General features: G+C 38.5%; 2 protein-coding genes across 7 annotated transcripts in view; both read left to right on the top strand.

The window, feature by feature from the left end:
* The window catches only part of LOC146488633 (T-cell leukemia homeobox protein 1-like), a 120,690-nt gene extending 114,725 nt beyond the window's left edge, over nt 1-5,965 (top strand). Inside the window, exons 2-3 of one of the 2 annotated variants that reach the window (XM_085119064.1) lie at nt 1,473-1,893; nt 3,392-5,965. In XM_085119064.1, the coding sequence (XP_084975190.1) occupies nt 1,578-1,893; nt 3,392-3,750 (675 nt within the window). In that variant the 5' untranslated portion in view covers nt 1,473-1,577 and the 3' untranslated portion in view covers nt 3,751-5,965. The remainder of the gene's footprint in view (nt 1-1,472; nt 1,894-3,391) is intronic. The other variant, XM_085119071.1, reaches the window with a different exon arrangement.
* Nucleotides 5,966-10,161: 4,196 nt separating this feature from the next.
* On the top strand, nt 10,162-22,910 carry LOC146488632 (uncharacterized). 5 transcript variants are annotated; one of them, XM_085118976.1, is made up of 4 exons: nt 10,610-10,997; nt 13,429-13,884; nt 16,349-16,454; nt 21,537-22,910. In XM_085118976.1, the coding sequence occupies exons 2-4, from the start codon at nt 13,551-13,553 to the stop codon at nt 21,667-21,669; spliced, it is 573 nt and encodes a 190-aa protein (XP_084975102.1). In that variant the 5' UTR covers nt 10,610-10,997; nt 13,429-13,550; the 3' UTR covers nt 21,670-22,910. The 5 variants fall into 5 exon arrangements, 4 of the variants coding, with proteins under 4 accessions (XP_084975082.1, XP_084975086.1, XP_084975102.1 ...); XR_014866493.1 differs by lacking the exons at nt 13,429-13,884; nt 21,537-22,910 and adding an exon at nt 13,007-13,389 and having other exon boundaries at nt 10,162-10,997; nt 16,349-18,525; XM_085118956.1 differs by lacking the exon at nt 21,537-22,910 and having other exon boundaries at nt 10,607-10,997; nt 16,349-18,525.
* The last annotated feature ends 970 nt before the right edge of the window (nt 22,911-23,880 follow it).

Below are 23,880 nucleotides of genomic sequence, written 5' to 3'. Positions count from 1 at the left end.
GTGGAACATTTCACATTTACAGCCCACCAGTAACACGTAAGAAGTCATTGAGAAGTGGCTAGCAACGTTGTAGGCGACCAGAAGAATACTTTCAAATTTTCAATGAAAGGGCCTTCAGTGAAACAACTTAAAAAAATAATGGCGATTTCTCTGAGCTAACGACAACATCTTCGAACTGAGGCAACTATGTCGAGATAGATGGTGTAGCAACGCCATCCCTTTTGGGTGTGACGACCGTCTAGATATTTGAGTACCTTCACCGCGAATACAAAATGCTCTGTATCGAAGAGATATACATCTCTCCACAACTCATAAATCACACTGTCCACTGTAGAAATAGCGACCATCTACCACCCTTTCTCATGAAATCATGTAACCATGAAACAAATTCATCTAGTGGTCAGAGAGGGACCTCGAACCTGGACCTCGAAATTACGAATCTGCGCCTCTAACCACTCGGTCACACCGCCTCCCTCCCCATGCTCAACCTCAAGTCATCATGGCACGACTAGCTCTGTGAGGAAAGTGGTCGTACTAAATACCTGTGAAGTTTGTTTAAGTTACTATCATTCAGTTTTTTGACATCAGATCGACTAGAGTGGCACTCCGTGAAGTTAGAAAACTTTTAATGGAAATCGTTTCGCCACAATCAGAGCAAAATTCACAGACAAAACCTTTTGACAACAACTAAAAAATATCGCTTGGGAAAGAATTTTAGCTTGTCTATACTAGTTTAAAGTTATGAGGTCAATATTACTGAATAGCAGCCACAATACTACCGATAGTATCAACCATGAATTCGCTGTGAATTTTTTAGTGTGACCTGTGTGAGACATTTGTACCAACGCAGGAGAACACATAAGAGCTGCTATTGTCCGCACATCTACAGAAGAAGAACAAAATGAAACCCTTAACATTGAAATGCAATAGGAAACTGGGCTAAGAACTTGACTGCTACTTAAAGCTATTGTTATACAGTTCAATAAAAATAAGCATAAATAGTTGACGACCTTAGGACGATTATTTCGCTTCGCTCATTATAATCTACCTGTAAAATTATAGTGATTGATATGTTGATATGTCCGTGCCGCACAGTTAGATGGAAATACTGTTCAGATGATTAAAACTGTAAAGCAATGTACAGCAATAGGCTCTGTCTGCCTAGAGACTCTTTGAACACCCTCCTAGTTAAACACAACCAAAGCGAAACCACAGAATCAGTGGTTACTATTTCAGTAAACCAACACTCTAAAAACAAAATTGTCAAGAAACTTCATACTTTCATTTAAGCAAATCTTAACTAGATCTTTTCCTTGGGAGGAATTATGTGTCCTGAGTTAAGAAGGCCGTGTGTAAAATTGACCAATAACTGGAACCAGGAGCTCATAATCGCTTCAACAAAGTGAGTTGATTTATTTTTGTTAACGTCTTAAGTAGACAGTGATTAATGATTGGTGCATTGTGAATTCCAGGCATAACTTTAACAGTCAGTGGACACTGTCTTCAATAACAGATGTCTTTCCAAAGAAGCGACCCATCAAGTCACACACCCGAGGTAACCTCGTTGAGATAACAAGATGGCGACGATGGGTGGCACTTTTCCTGCTTTTCATCATGTTAACCTTCCAAGTTGTGGACCAAACAGCTCATTTTCAATCAGACGAATATTAGATCTTCCAGAAGAGAGTAAAGAAGAATGTCCCTCACCTTCAGCTAACAGATGCCCACGCGCTCTCCCGCTTGTTCCTCGAGCGGTTCGTCCAATGGTACACAATTATGGGGAAAATATACCACACACTAGACTCATGAGATTGAAAGATTTCGGTCTCATGCCTTGTGCTCATCATTGGGGCTATAGCAGCCTTTCTTTTAAGGACCAGGGATTTCCATTAGGTAAGTAAATAACAGCACATTAATTGAACCAGTATCGCAAAAGGTTGTTTGTTAAGTCCATGTTATGCCTCCGGCAAAAACGAAGCAACAAACCGACGTAACTATTTCCCTTAGTTTTCTTGAGGCTAGAATTAACTGCTTATAACTGCTGTGATGTTCAGATCGATTTGTGAACTTGTAAAAGGAGGCCATCCCCCAAAAATCCCTCATTCCTCATGTGATTGTTAAATAACTATTATAAATTTGTTCGGAAAGAGAAGTTTCGTCTTAAACGCAAGAAACGGAAAAGTGCTTTACTACGGTTTAGCGGTAAGGCAGTAATACGGTTTAATCTGCTCAAAGGTTTCTTGAGTACTGAATTTGTGATGGATAAAGTTTTTCCCGGCGAAGGAATTCGAAACGTTTGCTTGAAAAAATATTACTTTCGAAATAACATGCTGTCCTCTTTGCTCGCAATTTTCAGTCTACTTCGCTGAGCACTGACTGGTATATTGTGGATTAAAAAATAAATCATAAACCTCGTTGTCTATGGACCTCTATGATATGAAAAACAAGATGCAAACGTTGTCGGACACTTTGGGCAACAATTACATGGGCGTTTAGTATCTGTATCTGTCTCAAAGGCCATCCGCCCGAAATGCTTTGTTTTCCATTGCCCTCTCTCTGGTGAAAGTGGGTCGATTGGTCGGTCGAATAAAAAGAAAAAAAAGAAGAAATGTTGACAAATCATGACAAAAAATTCAAGCGACCCTTGACTTCCACTGATTTTGTAACGCGCCACTGTCACTCAAAACGTGTTCGAAAATGTCATTATAAGGGTTGATTTAGATGTTAGAGTCACTTTCAGGTGTCCAAAAAGCATATTAAAACTTGGAAACACCCGACAAAAGGAAGTAGGCAGGGAAATTAGAAACTTGTTTTCAATTTTTGAAATGATTGGGTCGCTCAGGCTTCGGAGATGTTTAGTGAATTCAGAGAAAAAGCTTAGCTCAGTGAAGAATAAAATATATATAGTGCACGGTTTCCTGCATAGGAAGTTTCCTTAGCCGTTGTCGAAGGTCTGTTGTTTATAGGCTATGAAAATAGACTCAAGACGTAAGGACAGTTATTTAAACAGTCTAACTAAGGCACCGGCTAAGACAATCAGTGGGCCTCCAAATCTGTTTATAGGTGGTTTATTTTAAGAAGATAGATATTTTTCTTGTCTGGGATGCAAGCCTTCTTGTTACCGTCTGGAGTAGACCATGTTTAGATACGATTGTTGGCAAAATTGAAAACAGCTTGGAACGTGGTTTTCAAGTTACTGTTGGTTACTTCTTGTTAATTCTTTTAACAGTTAGAAGGCATGTATTATGACATTTCAACATTCGCTAACAACAGATCACTTCTTTTAGAAGAAAGAAACGGGCTTACAACACGTAAGAACATTCCGCTCACATCCCAGTTTAAATAAAATTCCGTCTTATTATTCCCATGACTTCACTGCGTCTTCACTTAGGGATCTTCGGAAAGAAGAGAAGGCGTCCTATGCGAAAGAAGAAGCAGCGTCCACTGTTTTCACAACACCAAATTCAAACCATGGAGAACGAATTCGCCAAACAGCGGTATGTAACGGAGGAAAGACGAGCTCAGCTTGCTTTAGAGGTAAACCTTACAGAAACTCAAGTCAAAACCTGGTTTCAAAATCGACGAACAAAGTGGAAAAAGGAAACAAAAGATGAAACGAGTGCAGCGTCAAGGCGCTCCCAGGAAGAAATGGACCATGTCTTACTCGCAATGCAAAGCACGAACCGTTTTTGCCAGAACATTTGTGTTGAGTCGCTTGTTAATCCGTTCAGAGTTTGGCCACTGCATTGAGCTGTACCGGAGTTTTCGACTATAGACTTGAAGATTGCTACTAAAGGCTAAGTTTAACATGACTGCTACATCACGGTTGTATTTGTGATACTGACATAAGTTCAGATTGAGTTGGAAGTTCGTTTTTTTTTAATATCAAACCCAGACAATATATATAAGAGTAGAAATTGTAGCCTGTTTTTGATTTGTATATAATCATCTGTTCTCTTATTTCGTATTTATTGCTAAGTTTTGTACGATTTAATGCCCAACTCAGAAATTCAGTCCATCGCACTCAGGCTGTGTTATATCCAATTCGTCTCCGAATATCTTGCTAAGTATGTGTTAAACGAAAAACAATTTTTTTTACCTCGAATACCTCTTCGAATAAAGTCAATATGGACAGTGTTTTGCAACCCGAACAATTAAATCCTCTACAGACGCGACTCAATGTAGTGTTTTTGTTCAGTGCTTAGTTGATTCAGTACTGATAAATTGATTATTCACTCGCATAACACAAACCCTTTTACCACAGTTCATAGTTCATAGTAGTAGCATTTTCTTGTATTTGTGTTTTTGACTTTTGACTTGAGAGGTTCTTTCGTTCTATAGATCGGTCTTGAACAGTAAAGAGGGACTGTTGTATGGTCCCCATATTAGTATATCAAGTTCAGATTATGGAAGAAGTTCGTTTACGTCTTCATTAGTGGGTAGCTGATTAAATAAGTTTTGATTTCCTACCCTTAGAATGTGTGTAAAAGAAGAAGAGTTCTTTACATTATGGTTTCGAATGTTAATACTGTTCCATTACTTCATATTTTGTTCGAACTTGTTCATACAATGCATTCCCAAATTCTGAAATTCATGCAATACCTTCAATCCCGTGTATTTTTTCTCAACAACTTGCTAAGTATGGCTTAGTATGTTTTAAGTGGAAACATATTTTTATTTACCTTTCAAAGTACTTCTTCCTACAATTTACTCAATGAGGGTTTTCGTAACCCCAACTCGATTTATTTTCAACAGACACGCCGACTTGCAGCATTCTTGTCAAGTGTCTAGTTTGGTTGTTACTGTTCCAGACAAGAAAGACCTATTTTTCGATCGACATTGCATGTCTTTTCCTTTTACATCAATTGCTGTTGATCAATATAGCATAACTTTCGCAGTTTTCACACCTTTTTCGCACCTATCAGTAAACCATTTATGTATCTAGAAGCGGAAGTTTGCCAGTTTATTTTGTGAGCTTTGTCCCAGTGGGAATTTTGTTGTTAGGGAAAGCTGATAAACGAGTGTCCAGTGCTTCCACGCTGAGATCCTAACTAGGTTCACTTCGACTGAAAGGGTCCACTGAGTGGCGACAGGGTTCAGCAAATCATATTAGCACACAACTTCAAAGTCTTTATGTTCATTGCAGCCATTGCTCTTCATCCCAGTCTGAAACTCTGACATGTCGTTTTACATTTTCAAACACTGACAACTCGAGGTCTTCTAGGAAAAAGACTAGATATTAGTCGAGCATTTAAGCGAAGCATGCTTAATTGATTTCACAGGTAGCAGAAATCCCAAATCTTGGGCGCTGATTTCGCCGGCACTCATATTTAGTTAAAGTTGCCAGTTCCACTTTCAGGACTTAAGAGTTTTATACAAGTCAGTTTAAGTTCATAACTAACTTTAGAACATCGTTACTTATGGTCAGCCTATTTGGAGAAAATGACTAAGCGAAGACATTATTTTATTATACAGTCCATTGCTTGCTACAGATTAGCAACTGAAAAACGCCTATCTCAGGTTTAGTTTTCATACTTACATTTGATTTTCATGAACATGGCTATGAACGATTTTCGCCCCCGCTCACATCTTTCGAGAAGATCGGTTTTAATGCTATCAAATGATCAGATTGTTTTACTTTGTATGTGCAAAACACTGGCATGGTTTTCCTCTGTCTCGTAATTCCATGAGCTTAGTTACCGTACTTTCTTCAAGAACTCAGTAGCTTTGGCCCTTAACAATCTCTTTATAATTTGAGTGCAATAAGACAGCCTTTCTAGCTTTTGAATACACCAACCAGTCCTTCAAGATTTTTACATACCTGTAATATTCTATAACTAACAATTACTCTTTGAGACCGCGCTGTATATAAAAATTATATTCTTTATTTGGAGTGAAATTGTCTGTGAATATTTTTGATAGGCAGCCAAACTTTAGTAATGACTGAAAAATAAACTAGAAATTATTATCTTTATTTATGAATCTTACTGACTCACTGTTTTGGGTGTTGTTTTCGCTTTCCGTGATAGAATAATCGTCTTTTCTGACTTGCCCTTTCACCTACCGAACCGCAAATTTATGGTTTTCTTGCCAATGTCTCGGCAATCAGCTGACTATCCGTCGCTCTCAAATATACCAATCCCGGCTCGCCGCTCTCTTTTCATTGGACCGATTCAAACAATTCCATGCCCACAACAAAATCACTTAGTGGGGAGGAGTTCGCGAGTCACGTTTCACGAATGAAATTCCAACCAATCAATATTCTGGTAAACAACATTTCAGAGAAACTAAAACCATCTGAAATAAATATATGCGTGCATTTTATCACATTTCTTGAACGGTACCCCTAACTTTGCACCTTTTCCATCTCCGTACAAAATTGAAAATCGTAAGACTCCAGATCTAGACTGACTTATTGATACATTTCTCTATCTTCTAATGCAGATGATAAAAAGCTGAACTTACGAAGCAACTTAATTCAGCCATGCCGCGGGAGCCACGTGCGAGCTGGATCGTGTCCTGAAGACAGAATTTAAGCGTATTATGTTCAAATGGAACAGATTTTCTGAATGAATCTCAGAAACAAGAAAACTCAAGAGCAAGAAACCGCACAAATTAATACAAGAGCTGCCTGTAAGAGGCCGGTCCACTGTTGTCACTAGGCCAAAGTATTGCTTTCTCTATCCTCCTCTTTCAATGCAGTCAACAGGTATTATTATTCTATCTTCTTTAACTGACAACCTTTCAAGTCAACGGGGATTGTTTTCATTATGACTGCAACTAATAAATTTTCATAGGATTCCTATTCAATGGCCATTGCATCTGCCAGTTGAGCGCATTCAACTTCAAGTATTGACGAGTCAACTGAATTTCGTCTTACGTTTCACTGATTTTCTTCGTTTCATGTACTGTCCAGCAGTAACAGTTGCAGACTCAGCTATGCCTGCCACATAGCTCTTGACTTTGGTGAATGTTTCGGTACCATTCCTGGTCATTGCTCGAGAGAGATTTGAGTTCGAATTTAGGTAACGGAACTTTAGTGGCGCTTTCCGGCGGTACCAGTTTTAAGATGTTTGTCCCCTTGCCGGAATTACTGATGTCTGCACACGTCCGTCATTTCAGTGGTATGTGCTAAATTGTAAGTTTGGCTGGAATACTGTACTGGTTTTCTGAACTGAAAACTGTCCAGAATCATCTATTTCTTCCCTGAGTCCTTTCCATTAGCTCTTTCCATTATCAATCCGTCCAGCTCTTAAGTGGTTTCTGGATTTTCATTGACGAATAACTTCACACCCATTTGTCTTTCTCTGGACGGTGGGGAATCTCCCTGGTAATCGATGAAAAAACATCTCGATCGTTTTCTCCACTAATGCCTTGTGTGCATTTCGTATACACTTTTGGCTTTATCATCATTGATGATGAGTTTTAAACGCCAGTTAGACTTAATCAGAGGGTGTACCAATGATAATCAAGAGCTCTTAGTATGACAAATAACAAAAGAACGAACCAGATTTAGTCAAGTTGTCATACCTAACAATTTCGCTGTCATTAAAAAATGGGGCCGAAGTTCCGAAGTACTTTATTTAACAGTCAAACACACATTACAGAGCTGAGGTATAAAATATTACATGCAATGTAAGTGATGCGACAAAACAAGGCATATATACTACACTGTTAACTACATGTAACAGCTTACAATGAATCTCATTTAAATAATTCAAACTATTTAGCTACAAAGAAAAAACCAACCCCCAAAAAATATATGCAGTCAACTCTCTCATAGCGACCACTTCTCGTAAGCGACCACCTCCCGTAAGCGACCACTTCGTAAACAACCGTTTTGTTTCTCAGTTAAATACTGTTTCAAGAGCTCTCTTGTAAGCGACCACCACTTAATTTCTTAAGAGACCGCGACCACTTTTTAGGCCAGAAATTACACATATTCTTTTGTTTTCTGTTTCCGGTAAGCGACCACCCAACGTAATCACGTATGATCGTTAGTAAATCATTACTTAGAAGTGACAAAAGCTCAATTTTTAATGACGCTACCCCGGACTGCTGACAGATAATAACAGTTTACAGACAGAGAAGATGGCAATAATTAGATCTGTAGGTAAACGGGACAGATCTGTTCCGAAATTTTATACAAAGTTTCATCAGAAGAATGAATAAATGTAAAAAAATCAAATAAATTAGTTTCTATTTGCTTAATTTAGCCGCTACGGTAAAATTACGCTTATTTTGTTGATCTTTCCCGTAAGCGACCACCTCCCGTAAGCGACCACTTTGTCGTGCACGAAGGGTGGTCGCTTACGAGAGAGTTGACTGTACAAACAAACATTGAAATTAGTCGTCAATTTAAGAATCTGTCCCATTTTTCGTAAAAAGTGCTGCATTTGTTCAAGGATTTTTGGGGTTTCTGGGAGTGCTACCTTGAATTGTTACAAAGTCCATCACTTCTCTTCCTAACTTCTAGTGACTGGCCTCCAGGCCCTTGTCTGTCTGAAGACAGAAGTTTGCAAGAAAAATATTTCTTCAATTAAGCCGCCATGAAGCTCATTAATTTTCTCTATCGCAAGAATAGAAGGGGGAGCTTACTAAATATTTCAAAACAAGTATTGTAAAATCTCGGTTATAGGCCCGGCTATTTGTGAACAAAAATTTTATTCCGGCTATAAGCCCTCCCCGGTTAAAAGCCCCCACTCCCCATTCCGCTTATAGGTCCATCTATTTCCGGCAATTACAAGATGCCATCAGCTGCTCAAATCCTTGTGGAGTTTCGCCTTGAGACGGGAAGTCTCAGACAATGATATTGACGATGGTGAACAAGACGAGTTTAAAGAGGAAAGTCTTAATTAATCTTGTGAAGTAGAAGTGAGATCAAAGTTTTGCAGTATGTTGAATGCGAAGTTTGTAGGAGTGGTTACTATTCTTGGCCCAGTTGTTCAAAGTCCGATTAAGCTAATCCTGGGTTAATGTGAACTTTGATGGGAGTTTAACGACTAATCAATAAAGATTCTTCAAAAAGAGTTTTGTTCCTTGGTTTAGACTAAGACCCTTAAAATAAGCTGCTAAAAAACATTTTTGAGCGAGATGAAAATTCGCGGTTAATTTTTAATCGCGGATTAGCGTTAATCGATTTTCGAGCAACCGGGCCCTCTAGATCTATTCTAACCGGTATTCCTATTCCCTCGAAATACCTTAGAATCTTGGTAAAAGGAAGCGAAATTTAAAGAAATCGCCAAATGCAGGTTCAGACGTCGGAGAAAGTTACATTTCAAGGAAAAGTACAAAGAAAGAAAGAAATTAAGTTATATATAATAAAAGCAACTTCAACACGAAGGCGATCATGGGAGCACTCCCTCTTATTATCAATTTGATACCGTGGTGAAATATTAAGGAAATTTAGCAACGACGACGCCCAACAGCAGCGAGAATGTCACTATTAAAATGAATTAGAGTTTTTTCAAACGTCGTCGCAATTATTCCAACTTGCAGAAAATGTCAAATGTAGGTGAAATTTTCTGGAGATGAATTCTTGGAGACCGCACCCAAGTTTAGATAGAGAAAGAAAAATTATTCGTCTTATGTTTACGTCCCCTATGTTTACGTTCCTGGTGTTAATAGGTCGCTTTAAGGCACAAGGCTCTTTCCTTGACAGCTGCTAGAACTTAAATCCCGGGGGGGGGGGTACTCCTCGGAATTCTTGGTGGGGGTGTGCCCCCCGGGTCTTCAAATCCCGACCCCTATTTCAGACCTAAACATGCCATTTTCCACACCCGTTTTCAGACCTGACCTCTAAAATTCATACCCGTTTTCAGACCTGATAATTATGCATCAGTGCCGAACGGAAGTTGGCGCAAGAAGTAAAAGTAAGCTGGAATGACATAGTTTATCTATTTCTTTTCCTCGCTATCATTTAGTCGTTCCAGTTACGTACTGAGAAGAAAAATATGTTTGTAAGCCTTCGTAAATGTTCCCCGTCCCGAAAACCCGACCCGATTTCAGACCGTAATTGTCAAAATCTATACCCGTTTTCAGACCAAAACGGGTCAAAAACCATACCCTTCGGGGCGGCACATACCTATAGGGCTTATATAGGGGAGTACTCCCCCGGGACTTAAATGAACATTGAGCTGATTTAGGCTAGTATTTAAAAAACAAAAACAACGTAATATGTTATATCAAGATAAACCTTTCGAAGTTGTTGAATTGATTAAAATGTCAGAAGGCCGTTTGAGCTGTGTGGATGAGACTGCTAATGCACGGATGGAGTCGGATTGTATTCCGGCTTATAAAGGAAATAAAAAAAAACAAAACAAAAAAAACAAGAAAGGAACAAAAACCGGAAAAGAAAAAAAAAAGGGAGGAAAAACAAACAAACCGCAATCAAGGACAAACGAGCTAAGGAACAGAAACAAAAAACAAAAAGACATGCAGGCAGGCTCAGTTTGCTAGCACATGCACCAGCCTTAACGATGAAAAAACAACACACACACAAAAAACAAGAAACAAAAACAAACTGTTTTTAACAGTATTAGGTTCAATTGTTTTACCTCTGCTGTAAATATTTCGTGATATCAAATCCAGCCGTCAGTTGCTTTTTTTTTTTTTGCTGGACAGCGCCCCCACCGGTGATTGTTTAGCTTCCCACGCAGTCATTTTTAGGGGACTCGTATTACCTCCTCTCCTCTATCGGCGGTTTTCGTTGTTGTCATTAATTTTGACGTAAAGACGATTTCGGCCAGTAGAGACTGGTTCGGTTCCTTTGCCAAACAAAGTATCAGTTTTAGTTGTTCACGAACAGCATCTGCCGCTTTTTGGTCTCAAATTGCTAAAACGATTCTCTTAGGGTGTCACTTGGAGTAGACTGCTTTCTCCAAAACCAGGAATTAGATGATGGCTATTTGAGCAAAATCTGTTCGTACGATATTCGAGATGAGATAACTGTGTCGTGGGATGGCCACATTCCTTGAAGCAATTTTACTACGAGGCAAGTATTGATTAATTATACAGAATGTCAACAACTCTTTGGGTTATTGTGTTAATACTTTTCAATGTTATCCCGTAGAAATAATTTTAGTTATTTTAATCCTTAGATAGTTTTCAGTTCTTAATTAGACACGACCACACCAGCCACGCTGTAATTTATATTGCGTATAAATAAGCGATTTTATTATTATTAGAAGACCAGTGATATATAGGAACCTATTGCCATAGCATCTACTTGCCTGTATAGCTTGCCGTCAATTGGCCGTTGGGTTTGGGTGGCGAGAGAGTTTCATCGAGGTCAGGCGCTGCTATTACTCAGATTGTTAGTTTAATAAAGGAGTCAGTCATGGACAGTTAATTCTAACTTTGTATGATAGAACAAGCATCGTGTGATACCGTCAAAATATCGATATCCATCCCGTCTTTCCGATTGATTTGTATTCTGTAGATGCAGTCTAGCCCTGGGAGGGGGTTACTACTCAGAATTTTTTGAGGGGGTGTGCGGCTCGGTTCTCCAAACAGTGCCCCTATTCCAGACCAAAATATAAAATATTCTGGTATTCTTTATCAGACCTAGCCTTTAAAATGCATACGAATTATTTAAACAGTAGATCATTGTTGAAAAACAATACTTAGAATCCGGAATCTGACCCCTGATCTCTAGAATACATTCCAGTTGATGTAAAATCCGTACCCACTTTTTATGACCAAAATCGTTAAAATCGATACACATTTTCAGATCAAAAAAGGGCTCAAAAACTATGCCTTATTGGTCACACATACATATAAAGCCTATATTGGGGAGTATCCCCCCGGGTCCTAACCAATTTCTAAGGTGTTCGATTTCTTCTTTTCTAAGTCGGAGCCGGGATCGCCAGCCGCTCCTTATGCGTCATCGCTTGGTTCTATTCAAAGCAAAACATGCCTGTAGCCTGTGGCAGACTTGGAGTCAGCAATCGGGGTTTCAGGTCTTGTGTACGGATGATGATTGGCTTTTCGGCGGTCAAACCACCTCTATATACTTTTAACGAGAGAACATGATGAATGCGCCTGATCGTTTGGCTGGTCAGTTTGGAAAATTGCTGTTATCAGGTCTACTTGGCTCTTACTGAATAACGTTCTTGGTGGTCGAGCTAAACAGGACATTTTACCTTCGTAAGACCCTTAGCTCCGTCTGCCAGTTCTAAATAATTTGAAAGATCTCACATTTACAACCTATCAAGTAATAAGTAAGGAATGACTAGCGTTGTGTTGTAGGCTAACAGATGAATACTTTCAGATTCTTCCTGAAAAGGCCTCAGTAAAATAAACGCGACCTCTATGGTCTGGCAAAATGGCCTGTAGTAAATTATCCGTTTTGAATGCTATTATGGCCGTCTACATTTTGGCGTGCGAAAATAAAATCTCCACCATTAATAAAAAATGCTCTCGAAGGCGAGAGTAACAACTTTCTACAAGTCATATCTCTGTCCACTGTAGAAATAGCCCGAGAAATAGCAACCATCTACCGCGGTTCCTTGATTCTCAGGGCAACCTATCAACACTTGTCTTTTGTTTCAAACCAAGCCATATAGGGTAAATCTTATCATCACCACTACTTAACCGGGCTTCTTAACACCATGCTAACTTTGGTTAGCTTAAAGGGGCACTGTCACGGGCCATGATTCCTCTATTTTGCTCGAAACTGCTCAAATATTTGACAAGTACCTTTTCGCTAACATTAAATTGATCTCAGAGTACCAAGAAGAAAAAATTGACTGATTTTTCCTGTGAAGAACAAGCTATTATCAGTTTTTAGCGATTTCCCATAAGTTCACTGGAAGAACTTGAAAAAATTGGCAAATATTTTCAAGTTGCAATCCATTTCAATCTTGACCAGTTTCGGTGTTGTAGTATTAGTGTTTTTAACGATTCCGTCGATACAAATGTTTTTGACATTCAAAGTTACTTCAAAAATAGGTGACACTGCCCCTTTAACGTCATCCAATTTCTTGTTTCCATGACAGCAGATCAGTGGACTTTCCATTCTGATTGACACCCTGTAAAGTTAGGAAGAATCCAAATGAAATAGTTTTGTCGATACCAGAGCAAACAGCAGCGGACACAACCGTTCAACGACAAATAATTGATTGGTTCGCAAAGTCTTTGAATCAGGCTTAGCCTTCATAGAGTTTCTTTGAAAACATCCTCCAAATAAGAGACAACCAAAGCTAAACCACGGAATCAATGTTTATGATATCAGCAAACCAACATCCCAAGAAGAGAACTGTCAAGAAACCTTTCATTTAGGTACACCTAGATGAGAATTTTTTTACCCTGGGTACTCGCGTTAAGAAGCCCATTGCAATCTTGACCAATAACTGGAACCCGGAGCCCATAAACACCTGCTGGAACAAAGTAAGTTCACTAATTTTTGTTACTGTCTTAGATAGGCAGTGATTGGTGGATTGTAAATTCCCCGCATAACTTCGTTTGAGAGTCTTGCATAATTGATCAGCAGCCACTCTGTCTTTAATCAGAGATGCCTTTCCAAAGGGTAACCACATTGCCCTAACAAGATGGCGTCGAGAAGTGGCGCCTTTTCGGCTCTTTATCATGTCAGTCCTCAGAGGTGCGGGCTAAACAGCTCGTTTTCGATAAGAAGAATATTAGATCTCCCTGAAGAGAGTTCTGAAGAATGTGGCTCATCCCTATCCAACAGTTCACCGACCGAAAGTTGCCCTCCCGCTCTTCCGCTTGTTCCTCGCCGAGTGGTTCGTTCCATGGGACACAAATATGGTAATAATGTACCACACACTGGACTCAAAAATTGGCATGATTCCGGTCTCATGCCTTGTGCTCATCATTGTAGCTATAGCACTCTTTCTTTTAAGGACCAGGAATTTCCATTAGGTAAGTGAATCAGCAGTACATTCATTGAACCAGTATCGCAAAGTTGTTTCTTGTGTCCATATCATTCCTCCGTCCAAAACGCAGCAACGAGCCGACATAACTATTCTGTTTTCCCGTTTCTCTTTGTTTTCTCAGTTGGGGTTAGAATGAACTGATTATTATTAGTTTTATGTTCAGATTGATTTGTGAACTTTTAAACGGCAAAAATACGGTTTAAGTCCAATTCTTATTAGGCCATCCCCCCCAAAATGCCACGTTTCCCATGGCCTGACCGACCCAAGTTTTTCAAAAAACTGAAAAAAGTTTCTCTTTTCATTGGCTACTTCCTTTTGTTTGGTGTTAAACAATTTAATTTGCTTTTTGTACACCTGAAAGTGACTCTGAAATCTAAATCAACCCCTGCGACCACGTCCTCGAACGCATTTTAATGACAGTTTCGCGTTACATTTCAAAATTCACAGGGAAGATACAATCAAGGGTTGCTTGAATTTGTTGTCATTAATTTGCCAATATTTCTTTTCGTGGCCTTTCCTTTGTTTTTTTATTCGACCAACCAATCGACCCACTTTTACGAGAGAGAGGGCAATGGGAAACGAAGCATTTTGTGCGGATGATCTGGCAATTGGAGACAGACAGATGTAAACGTCCACGTTATTGTTGCCCAAAGTGTCGCAACGTTTGCATCTTGTTTTCATATCACAAACCGACAACGAGGTTTTAACTTATTTCTTAGTCAAAAATCGCAGCCAATGCATAGCGAAGTAGACTGAACATTGCAAGAAATAGGACGAAATGTTGTGGCGCAAGTACTATTTTTCCGGCAAAGATTTCGGATTCCGTCGTCGAAACAAATTTACCCATCACAAATTGCCTACTAAGAGAACTTTGATTGGTAGAAGAGAAAACGGGATTGCCGGTTTTGACTGTCGTTGTGAGAACACAGCTGTTATTTTTCATGTGAAATCTTTCTCTTGAGTTAATTTCTAGATAATTAATATATCTTTCAAAGATATATTAATTGAATCTTAAGTGATTCGTAAGCAGATTATACCGTATGTGCAAATGTAATGCTTTGCTAAACCATAGTAAAGCACTTTTCAGTTTCTTACATTTAGGAAGAAATTTCTTTTTCCAAACAAAACTCAGTAATTTCAACAATCTGCTCAGTGAAAGAGATAAATTAATTATTTAATAATTACTCGGAGAAGTGTAAAGAGTTCAGAGCAGAACTTTAAGTTAGTGAAGAATAAAATATGGTGCATGGTTTACTGAGTCGGAAGTTGCCTAAGCCATTGTTGAAGGTTTGTTGTTGATGGGCTATGTAAATAGACTCAACACTTATCTTAGGCTTTTTTGTTTACACACTTGTCTTCTTTTTGCTCACCACATTTTAAAGTTGAGCTGTTCATTTAACTAGCCCGATTTTCGGAGGAGATTCTAATAGATTCTAATTTAAGGTTACGTATACCTTCAGAGGTGTCTCGCGTCCAAGCGATGTAGCGCGTCCAGTTTAAACTGTAGATACCTAAACCCATGTATCAAATTAAAGCTTATAGAGCTGGCTATCAAACTATACTAAGAATTTTGAAATAAAATGAGTTATCGACTTTTTCACGACCTCTAAATGCGAGCGTCCGAATCCCCTTTTGAAAGCTACAGGTCAAAGCGAATTTTATCTTTCGCTAATTTAATTTGCTCCTCAGTTTCCAGACCCAAAGCGCTAAAAAAACGTGTCTGCGTTTTGCCATATTCAATCGCATGCAGTGAAAAGTTACAGAACATTTTCGAAATGGGATAAAAAAAAGTGGAGTGTTGGTACAAAAATCGCTCTCGGAGAAAAAATATTTCAAAGAAAAATTCTCAGATACATTTTTGTTGTTTATATGTTAAACTAGCTACTGTCCAAAGTTGAAGGCAAACGAACAAATTCCCTTTGAGTTTTAGCTCTTTAAAGTGCCTCCTCCAAGTGAAAAACTGATTCGAGAAAACAGTGGTAAACATTCGACAATTCATGTTATTTCACAATTCTTGGTATAGTGTGATAGCCAGCTCTATAAGCTTTAATTTGATATAAGGGTTCAGGTATCTACAGTTTAAACCGGACGCGCTACATTGCTTGGACGCGAGACACCTCTAAAGGTATACGGTAACCTTAACTGATTGAACTGTATGTATGATCTCTTTTTACCGAAGAAAAGCATGGAACTAGTCTAATTTTAACCTCAAGTTATTGTTTGTTACTTCTTGTTAATTCTTTTAACAATGAGAGTGCAGGTTTTATGAGATTTCCATTTTTCATTCGCTAACAACAGACCACTATGAAAAAGGCTCACACAACTAGGATCAGTGCTTCTAGATTGTATCCCTTGAACTTGCTCCAATAAATATCAAGAACTTTTCGCTCACATTCCAGTTTTAATCAATTCTCTTAAAATTCACATAACCTCATTGCTTCTTCACTTAGAGATCTTTCCAAAGAAGAGAAGGCATCCTATGCGAAAGAAGAAACAGCGTCCACTGTTTTCACCGCACCAAATTCAAGCCATGGAGAACGAATTCGCCAAACAGAGGTACGTAACGGAGGACAAGCGAGCTAAGCTTGCTTCAGAGGTAAACCTTACAGAAACTCAAGTCAAAACCTGGTTTCAAAATCGACGAACAAAGTGGAAGAAAGAAGCAAAAAATGAAGCGAGTGCAGCGCCAAGGTGCTCCCACGAAGAAATGGAACATGACTCACTCGCAATGCAGAGCACAAACCGTTTTTACCAGAGTTCAGAGTTTTGCCATGGCATTGGTTTGCACCGGTGTTTAAGACTATCCTGCACTTAGCGTGCAGCTTAGAATATCTAGTTCGGATTGTGATGGAAGTTCGTTTACGTCTGCTTTAGTAGGTAGCTGATTAAATACGTTGATTTTTACCCCCAGACTGTGTGTTTAAAATAAGAAGTGGTCGCTTCGTTATGGTTTTGGATATTATCATCTGGTTCCTTATTTGATATTTAGTACTAACTTGTTCATAGAACTAGTGCCGATTTCCACTATTCATCCAATCACTTTCATTCCAGTGGATATTTTCCTGAAGACCTTTTAAATTCTTCCTACAATTTACAGGTTTCAGGGTAACCTCAACACAATTTGTTTTCAACAGACATGACTTGTAGCATTCTTGTGCTAACAAGTTTGATTATTATTTGCAGACTACATTGTCTTTTCCCTTTACACCAATACCTGTTGATCAAATCTGAGAAATGTATGGTCTAAATTTAGTAGTGCTCACACCTTTTTGCACCTAACAGTTAAACCATCGTTGAATTTAGAAGAGAAAGTTTGCTACTCCTGTTGTATGGTTTGTTATTTAGTTAGTTACGATTGTAAAGGGCTCCGTTCCACACTTAGATCCTAACATAGGCTCACCTCGAAAGGATCCAGTGGCTTCAGAGTTCAGCAAATTATGTTATCACACATACAATCTTTAAGTTCATCGTAGGCTATGCTCATATATGTAATAGCTATCATATGAACCATATAGATCTACTGAAGGTAAAAATAATAATCTCAGTTGTCATATCCGAATAATAATGCAAGGCTTTGAGTCAAATATCTTAGTTTTCCAAACGGCCATTAATTGTTTTAACTGACAGTTCTGTTCTGTTGTTTGTTTGCATTTCTTTACATTATATTAAATAAGTTGTCTTTACACAGTTGCCGGGTGTTTAACATTTGCTTCTAGATACAGATTCTACCGTTGCCTTTTTGAATTTATACAGTGGGAACAAGGCCAGCAAAACATCTTGATAATCTGTTTTGTTAGTAGATTACCATTAGCCTTTTTCTTCAAACAAAATAATTTTTCTTCACCCGAAGTGGAAACTCTGACATGTCAATTCACACTTCATACACTTGGAACTCGAATCTTGCTTGGAAAACGATCAGATATTTAGTCGGGCATTACCTATGTGGAGAAAGTGAGCAAAGCAAAGACATATTGTGTCTTGCACATGCCTTTTGTGAAGAAGTCTGATATGTCAGCCGTAAGGCCATTTTTAATGCTATCAATTGATCAGACTGTTTTACTTTGTACTGTGCAAGACACTGGCACTGTGTCGTAATTTTATGAGTTTAGTTACTTTCTTCAAGAACTAGCTATGGCCTTTGACAAACACAGTTACTACTTTGTGTGCAATATGATATCTTTTTAAGCTTTTTGGTGACTTTTAGCCAAAGCAGACACCAACCGTACCAGTACTTCGATACTTTAATATACCTGGAATATACTATAACTACAGGCAATTATTCTATGAGGAAGTCCTGTTTATAGAAATTATATCCCTTATTTGGGGTGAAAATATGTACGGATATTTGTTGGCTTATAATTAATCACAGGTAGCCAGAACTCAAGAAATGGCTGAAAGTCAATAAGATTGTTTATAATTATTCACATTTTATTGTATGTATTTACCTAATGCCAAAATGTTAATATTCTTTGGGTTTGATTTGAAGTTAGCCAAGAATAAGGTAAAAAGGGCTAAGTTGTATACGAGCAAAAGAATATTAAATGGTAGCCATTTTGGAACAAGCTCACTCACTATGTTGGGACATTACCTTCGCTTTCCGTTTCCATAATTTATGCAGCAAAATAAAGTTAAGAGAGATAGAGGGTTGCACGCTGTCACCGACACGTGACCAATCAATGACCTGTAATTCTTAAATTTACAGCTATCGCTCAAAGTAGCTCAATTGTCTCGAAATAGTAGCTCTTTGGACATATCCATTTGAAAATCGAAACGTTTCATCTACCAAAGTGCAATTTTATGGTTTTAATTTCTTGCCAACTGAAAGTCACGACGTCACTATCGGCGGACTATCCACCGTCCTCAAATATACCAATCCCTCCTTTCATTGGACTATTCGCACAACTACATACCGGTGACAAAATCGCGCGCCGGAGTCGCATGAAACTCCCATCCAATAAAGACTCTGGTAAACAGCCTTCCAAAGGAAAGCATCGGAAATAAATACATGCGTGCATTTTATTTGCATTTCTTGAATGCTGTCCCTAAATTTGCATCTTGTGCATCTCTGCATCTTTCGTTGGGCAAAGTTAAAAATAGTAAGACTATAGGTGCAACTGAAATATTGCAAATATAAATGACTTATTTAAAAGTTTGTGTAATTCAAACTAATAATCCCGCGCCCAACTCTCCCATATGCATATCCCTCCAAAAATGCTATGCTGCAGGTAAAACTGTCCTGGAGAGATGAAATTTCTATCGTCACACATTGACAAGAAAAACATAAAATGGAATCTTAAAGTGAGAAACGTTGTAGAAAACTGGACTATGAACTCTACTACTGCTATAATTATAACAAAAACAAGCATAAGCTTTGTTGACCTTCTACCTTGAGTATTTGAACCTGAGGCAATCATAACGATGTCGTAGTTTTTTTTTCAACCATTTACAAAGAAACTTCATTAGATACTTTTCATTTAGGCGCAAATCTCAAACTGCTCTTTTTTCTCGAAGAAGCCAGTTGTAATCTTGACCACTGAACTGGAACCCGGGGCAACTCCAGTTGGAACTGGAAAAAGGGCAAATATTTTGAAAAAAGGCAAATTTATTAAGGACCTTGACTTTTACGTCCAGTCTGTGCAATCACTCCCCAAATATTACACCGTTTATAAATGTTATTAGGTTTTAATATTTAACACACGATTTTTTTTATTTTATCTATTTATCCTATTACTCCTAAATATTACTATTAGCTATAGCGTACCATTTTAAACATTTTAAATTTTTTATCTAGTAGTTTTTTACCTTATAGTGTACACGACCCCACGAGCATTTTCAAATCAGATCGTGTTAAATAAAGGATGTGTTGTTGTTGGAACAAAGTGAGTTGATTTATTTTTGTTACTGCTTTAGGCAGACAGTGATTGGTACATTGTAAATGCCCCGCGTAACTTCGTTTAAGAGTCAGCGGTCACTGTCTTTAATCAGAGATGCGTTTCCCAAAAAGTAAACATGGACCCCAAAGGGCCTCACAAGATGGCGACGAGAGGTGGCACTTGTTCGCCGTTTCATCATATCAATCCTCCAAGGTGCGGACCACACAGCTCGTTTTCGATAAGGAGAATATTAGATCTCTCTGATAAGAATGCAGAAGTTTGTAGCCCAGCTACAGGTAACAGTTCACCAGCCGAGAGTTGTCCTCGCTCTTTTCCGATTGTTCCTCGAGTGTTTCGTCCCATTATACACAATTACGCTCAAAATGTACCACACATTGGACTCATAAATTGGCAAGATTTTGGTCCTATGCGTTATACTCATCATCGGAGCTGTGGATTATTTCCTTTCAGGGACCAGGGACATCCATTAGGTAACATAAGTTAAACATATTGCAGAAGGTTGTTTGTTATGTTCAGGTTATGCATTCGGCGAAAACACAGCAACAAGCCTCCATAACTATCCAGTTTTATCTATTTCTTTGAGCCAGAATAAATTGATTTTAACTAGTTTGATGTTGAGATTTATTTGTTAAACTCTTAAAAGCTAAAAATAGGATTTCAGTCCAATTTTCAGCAGGTCATTTCCATAAAATGCTTCGTTTCCCCTCACTGATGGCGATCCAAAAACGGAAAAAGGTTCTGATTTCATTTCCTGCTTCATTTTGTCGGGAGTGTGCAAGCTTAATATGCCTTCTTCATAAATTGTAAGCAAGAGAACGAGATGTTGTTGCGAAGTTACTATATTTGTTTTCTGCTAAGATTTCGTCGTCGTTCACCGGAACAAATCACTCTTCCGACAATTGAGAATGGAATTGCTATAGTTGACTTCAACTTCTAGGAACTGGATTATCGTTTTTGACTGTCTTTGAGGGAACACAGCCGTCTATTTTGTATGATAAATCAACATTTCTTAAAGCCCGGAGTTACTGTTTATAAAGACAATCAGTAACTCTTGGAACCTTAGAGCAGATAACAGCATGTGTGCAAAAATCATGATGTACTGCCGCTTGTGCTTTGTTAAACCGGCGTAGATTTTAAGAAGCCACTAAGCCAAAGGGTTAAAGTAGTTATGTAATAATCACTCACGCTACTGTTCAGATGAAAATAAAATATGGTACCAAGATTCCTGCATATAGCAAGTTGCCTTGATCTGATCCACGAAGATTCAGTTTGTTGTTGAAAGGCTATCAAAATAGAGTTAAGATTGTCTTGTTACACACTTTTCTTTTTCTTATTTACCACATTTCAGAGTTGGGTTCTTCTTTAACAAGCCCGATCATCTTCGAACGCTCGGAGAAGATTTTAATAAATTGTAAATTTAATGGCTGAACTCGGAGCTCTTCAGTTCTCCGAAGTAGAGCATAGGAGTAAGTAATATTAACCTGAAATTATTGTAGGTCGCTTCTTGTTAATCCTTTTTGAAAAATTGTAAGGTATGTATCATGAGATTTCAATTTTCCTTCGTTAACTGCCAATTTTGATTCGCTAACACTATAAGGAAAGGGCAACACCACTTGTATCAGGGCTCCTAGTTTGGTATCCCTTGAACTTGCAACAATATATAACAACTTTTCGTTCACACTCCAGTTGTAGTAAAATTTTCTTACTCTTCGTATAATTATAACTTCACTGCTCCTTCTCTTAGGAATCTTTCCAAAGAAGAAAAGGCGTCCTATGCGAAAGAAAAAGCTGCGTCCACTGTTTTCACCGCATCAAATTCAAACCATGGAGAACGAATTTGCCAAACATCGGTACGTAACGGAGGACAAGAGAGCTGAGCTTGCTTTAGAGGTAAACCTTACAGAAACTCAAGTCAAAACCTGGTTTCAAAATCGGCGAACAAAATGGAAAAAGGAAACAAAAGATGAAGTGAGTGCAGCCTCAAGGTACTCCCATAAAGAAATGGAACATGCTTTACAAGCAATGCAGAGCATAAACCCTTTTTATCAGAGTTCAGAGGTTTGCCTCGACATTGCCGCACTGCATCCGGTGTTTTAGACTATTGACTTGAAAGGTTCTTTCGTTCGACAGATTGATCTTGAAGAGAAAACGCAATTGCTGTATGTTAACTTTTGTGGTCCTTATGTTCAGAGTATATGACGCTCAGAACGTGTGTATCCTCAGAGTGTGTGTAAAAGAAGATGATATCTCTTCTATATGGTTTTGAATGCTGTTATCTGTTACCTTACTGCATATTTAGTTTTTAATTGTTGATACCATTAATAGCCAATTCTGAAATTCATCTAGTGCGTTCAATCCAATGTTTTCCCCCCCCGCAAGTTTGCCAGGTATAGCCAACATTTATTTACCTTTCAAAGTACGTCTTCCTACACTGAATTTACTCATTCAAGTTTTGGTAATCCCAGCACAATTTATTTTCAACAAACACGACAAGCCGCATTTTTTTCAAGTTTGCGGTATGGTTAGTTGCAGACAACAAAGGCCGTTTTTCGACCGACATTGTTTTTTTCCTTTACATCAATACCTGTTGATCAAGCTCACGAAACATATAATAAAATTAAGCGGTTCTCACAGCTTTTCCGCAACTATCAGTTAAATCATTTATGTATTTAGCAGAGGAAGTTTGCCGCTTTATTTTGTGAGCTTTGTCACTAGGAGACGAAGTTTGCCGCTTTATTTTGTGAGCTTTGTCACGGTGCGAATTTTGTGGTTAGGAAAAGCTGATAAACAAGTGTCAAGTGCTTCCACGCAGAGATCCTAAATGGGTTCACTTCGAAAGGATCCAATTGCGTCAGGGCTCGGCAAATTATATTAGCACACATTGTCTTTAACTTCACTGCAGCCATCACAGCTTTCACATGAGCTATTATTTTATTTCTAAGGTAAAGAATAAAACTCTTTGTCAGATCTCAATAATTATGCATCGTTGTCTTATGGCTCTGGGCCAAATATTTGAGGTTTCCAAATGGCCACTACTTTCTTCTTCCTCATTAGAGTTTTGTTCTGTTGTTTGTTTGTCTTTTCTTATTTCATTATAATCAATGTCTTAAACACAGTTGCCGGGCGTTTGACTTTTGAACGTGTCTTTAGTCCACGATTCTACAGATTGCTTCCGTGCATTTTATTGTAACAAAGCCAACAATACAACTGCATAATGTATTTCCTGTAGATACCATTACCCCCTTTTTTCTACACAAAATAAGTTCCTTCGTCTCAGGCGGAAACCTGACCTGTTGTTTCACATTCAAATCAAAACAAAACCAAAACAAATCCACCCTTTCGTTATCAGTCACACCTTTAGCCACAAAGTCAAACTTGGGCATCCAATAGGCGTGTCTCTAGCATAAGTTTCTTCAGGCTAAATGACTTAAAAAGGGGGGGTGTGCCTAGGGTTGTCTAGCGGTGCGAGAAACGTTTTTCGCTACCAGAGGAAAGCATTCTGATTGTCGCTGAAAAGGCTTTCAATGAAACCACTTTCAATGAAGCCACCACCGATCTCCTTGAACTTCTCAAAGTTGTCACAAAAGACCAGCTACAACATCTTTAATAGTAACAGTGGCGCAGGTAGACGGTCTCGATTCAAGCGGATGCAAAGCCTAGACATCGGATGATTGAGAAATTTGAGATGACACACACATGATACATCGGCCAATCAGAAACTTCTGTTCTCACACTCAGTAAGGATAAGTCCACATGTCTTCCCATGACAACAGTCTTTTATTCTTGACAACATCATTACTTATTCAAATTTATGACCTGGAACACGATTCTCGTTGCGAGCGACACAGTTTTTGCTTTAAAATGTTTTAGAAGACATATGTTGCTCCAAATTTTGCTCGAAATATGAATTATTGCTCAAATGTTGCCCAAAGTGCGAAAAAGTGCTTAAGGGTGCTCAAAATGCAAAATAGTGCTCCAAACTAAAAAAAAGTGCTCAAAAGGTGCTCAGCGCAATCGGGAAAGGCCTACTAGTCGACGCCCAAACCCCGACTCTAACCCAAAACTAACCCTAAATGTCCAGGTCACGT

This window comes from Pavona decussata, unplaced genomic scaffold (assembly GCF_977016875.1).
Source record: "Pavona decussata unplaced genomic scaffold, jaPavDecu1.1 SCAFFOLD_9, whole genome shotgun sequence".
Taxonomy (NCBI): Eukaryota; Metazoa; Cnidaria; class Anthozoa; order Scleractinia; family Agariciidae; genus Pavona; species Pavona decussata.
This window is presented reverse-complemented; position numbering and strand designations above follow the sequence as displayed.

Bases quoted from the DNA above. Each gene is read 5' to 3' on its own strand.
- LOC146488632 (XM_085118956.1), top strand. From the start codon at position 13,551: ATGGCGTCGAGAAGTGGCGCCTTTTCGGCTCTTTATCATGTCAGTCCT. The intron at 13,885-16,348 runs GTAAGTGAATCA...TTCTTCACTTAG, and splicing joins GGACCAGGAATTTCCATTAG to AGATCTTTCCAAAGAAGAGA.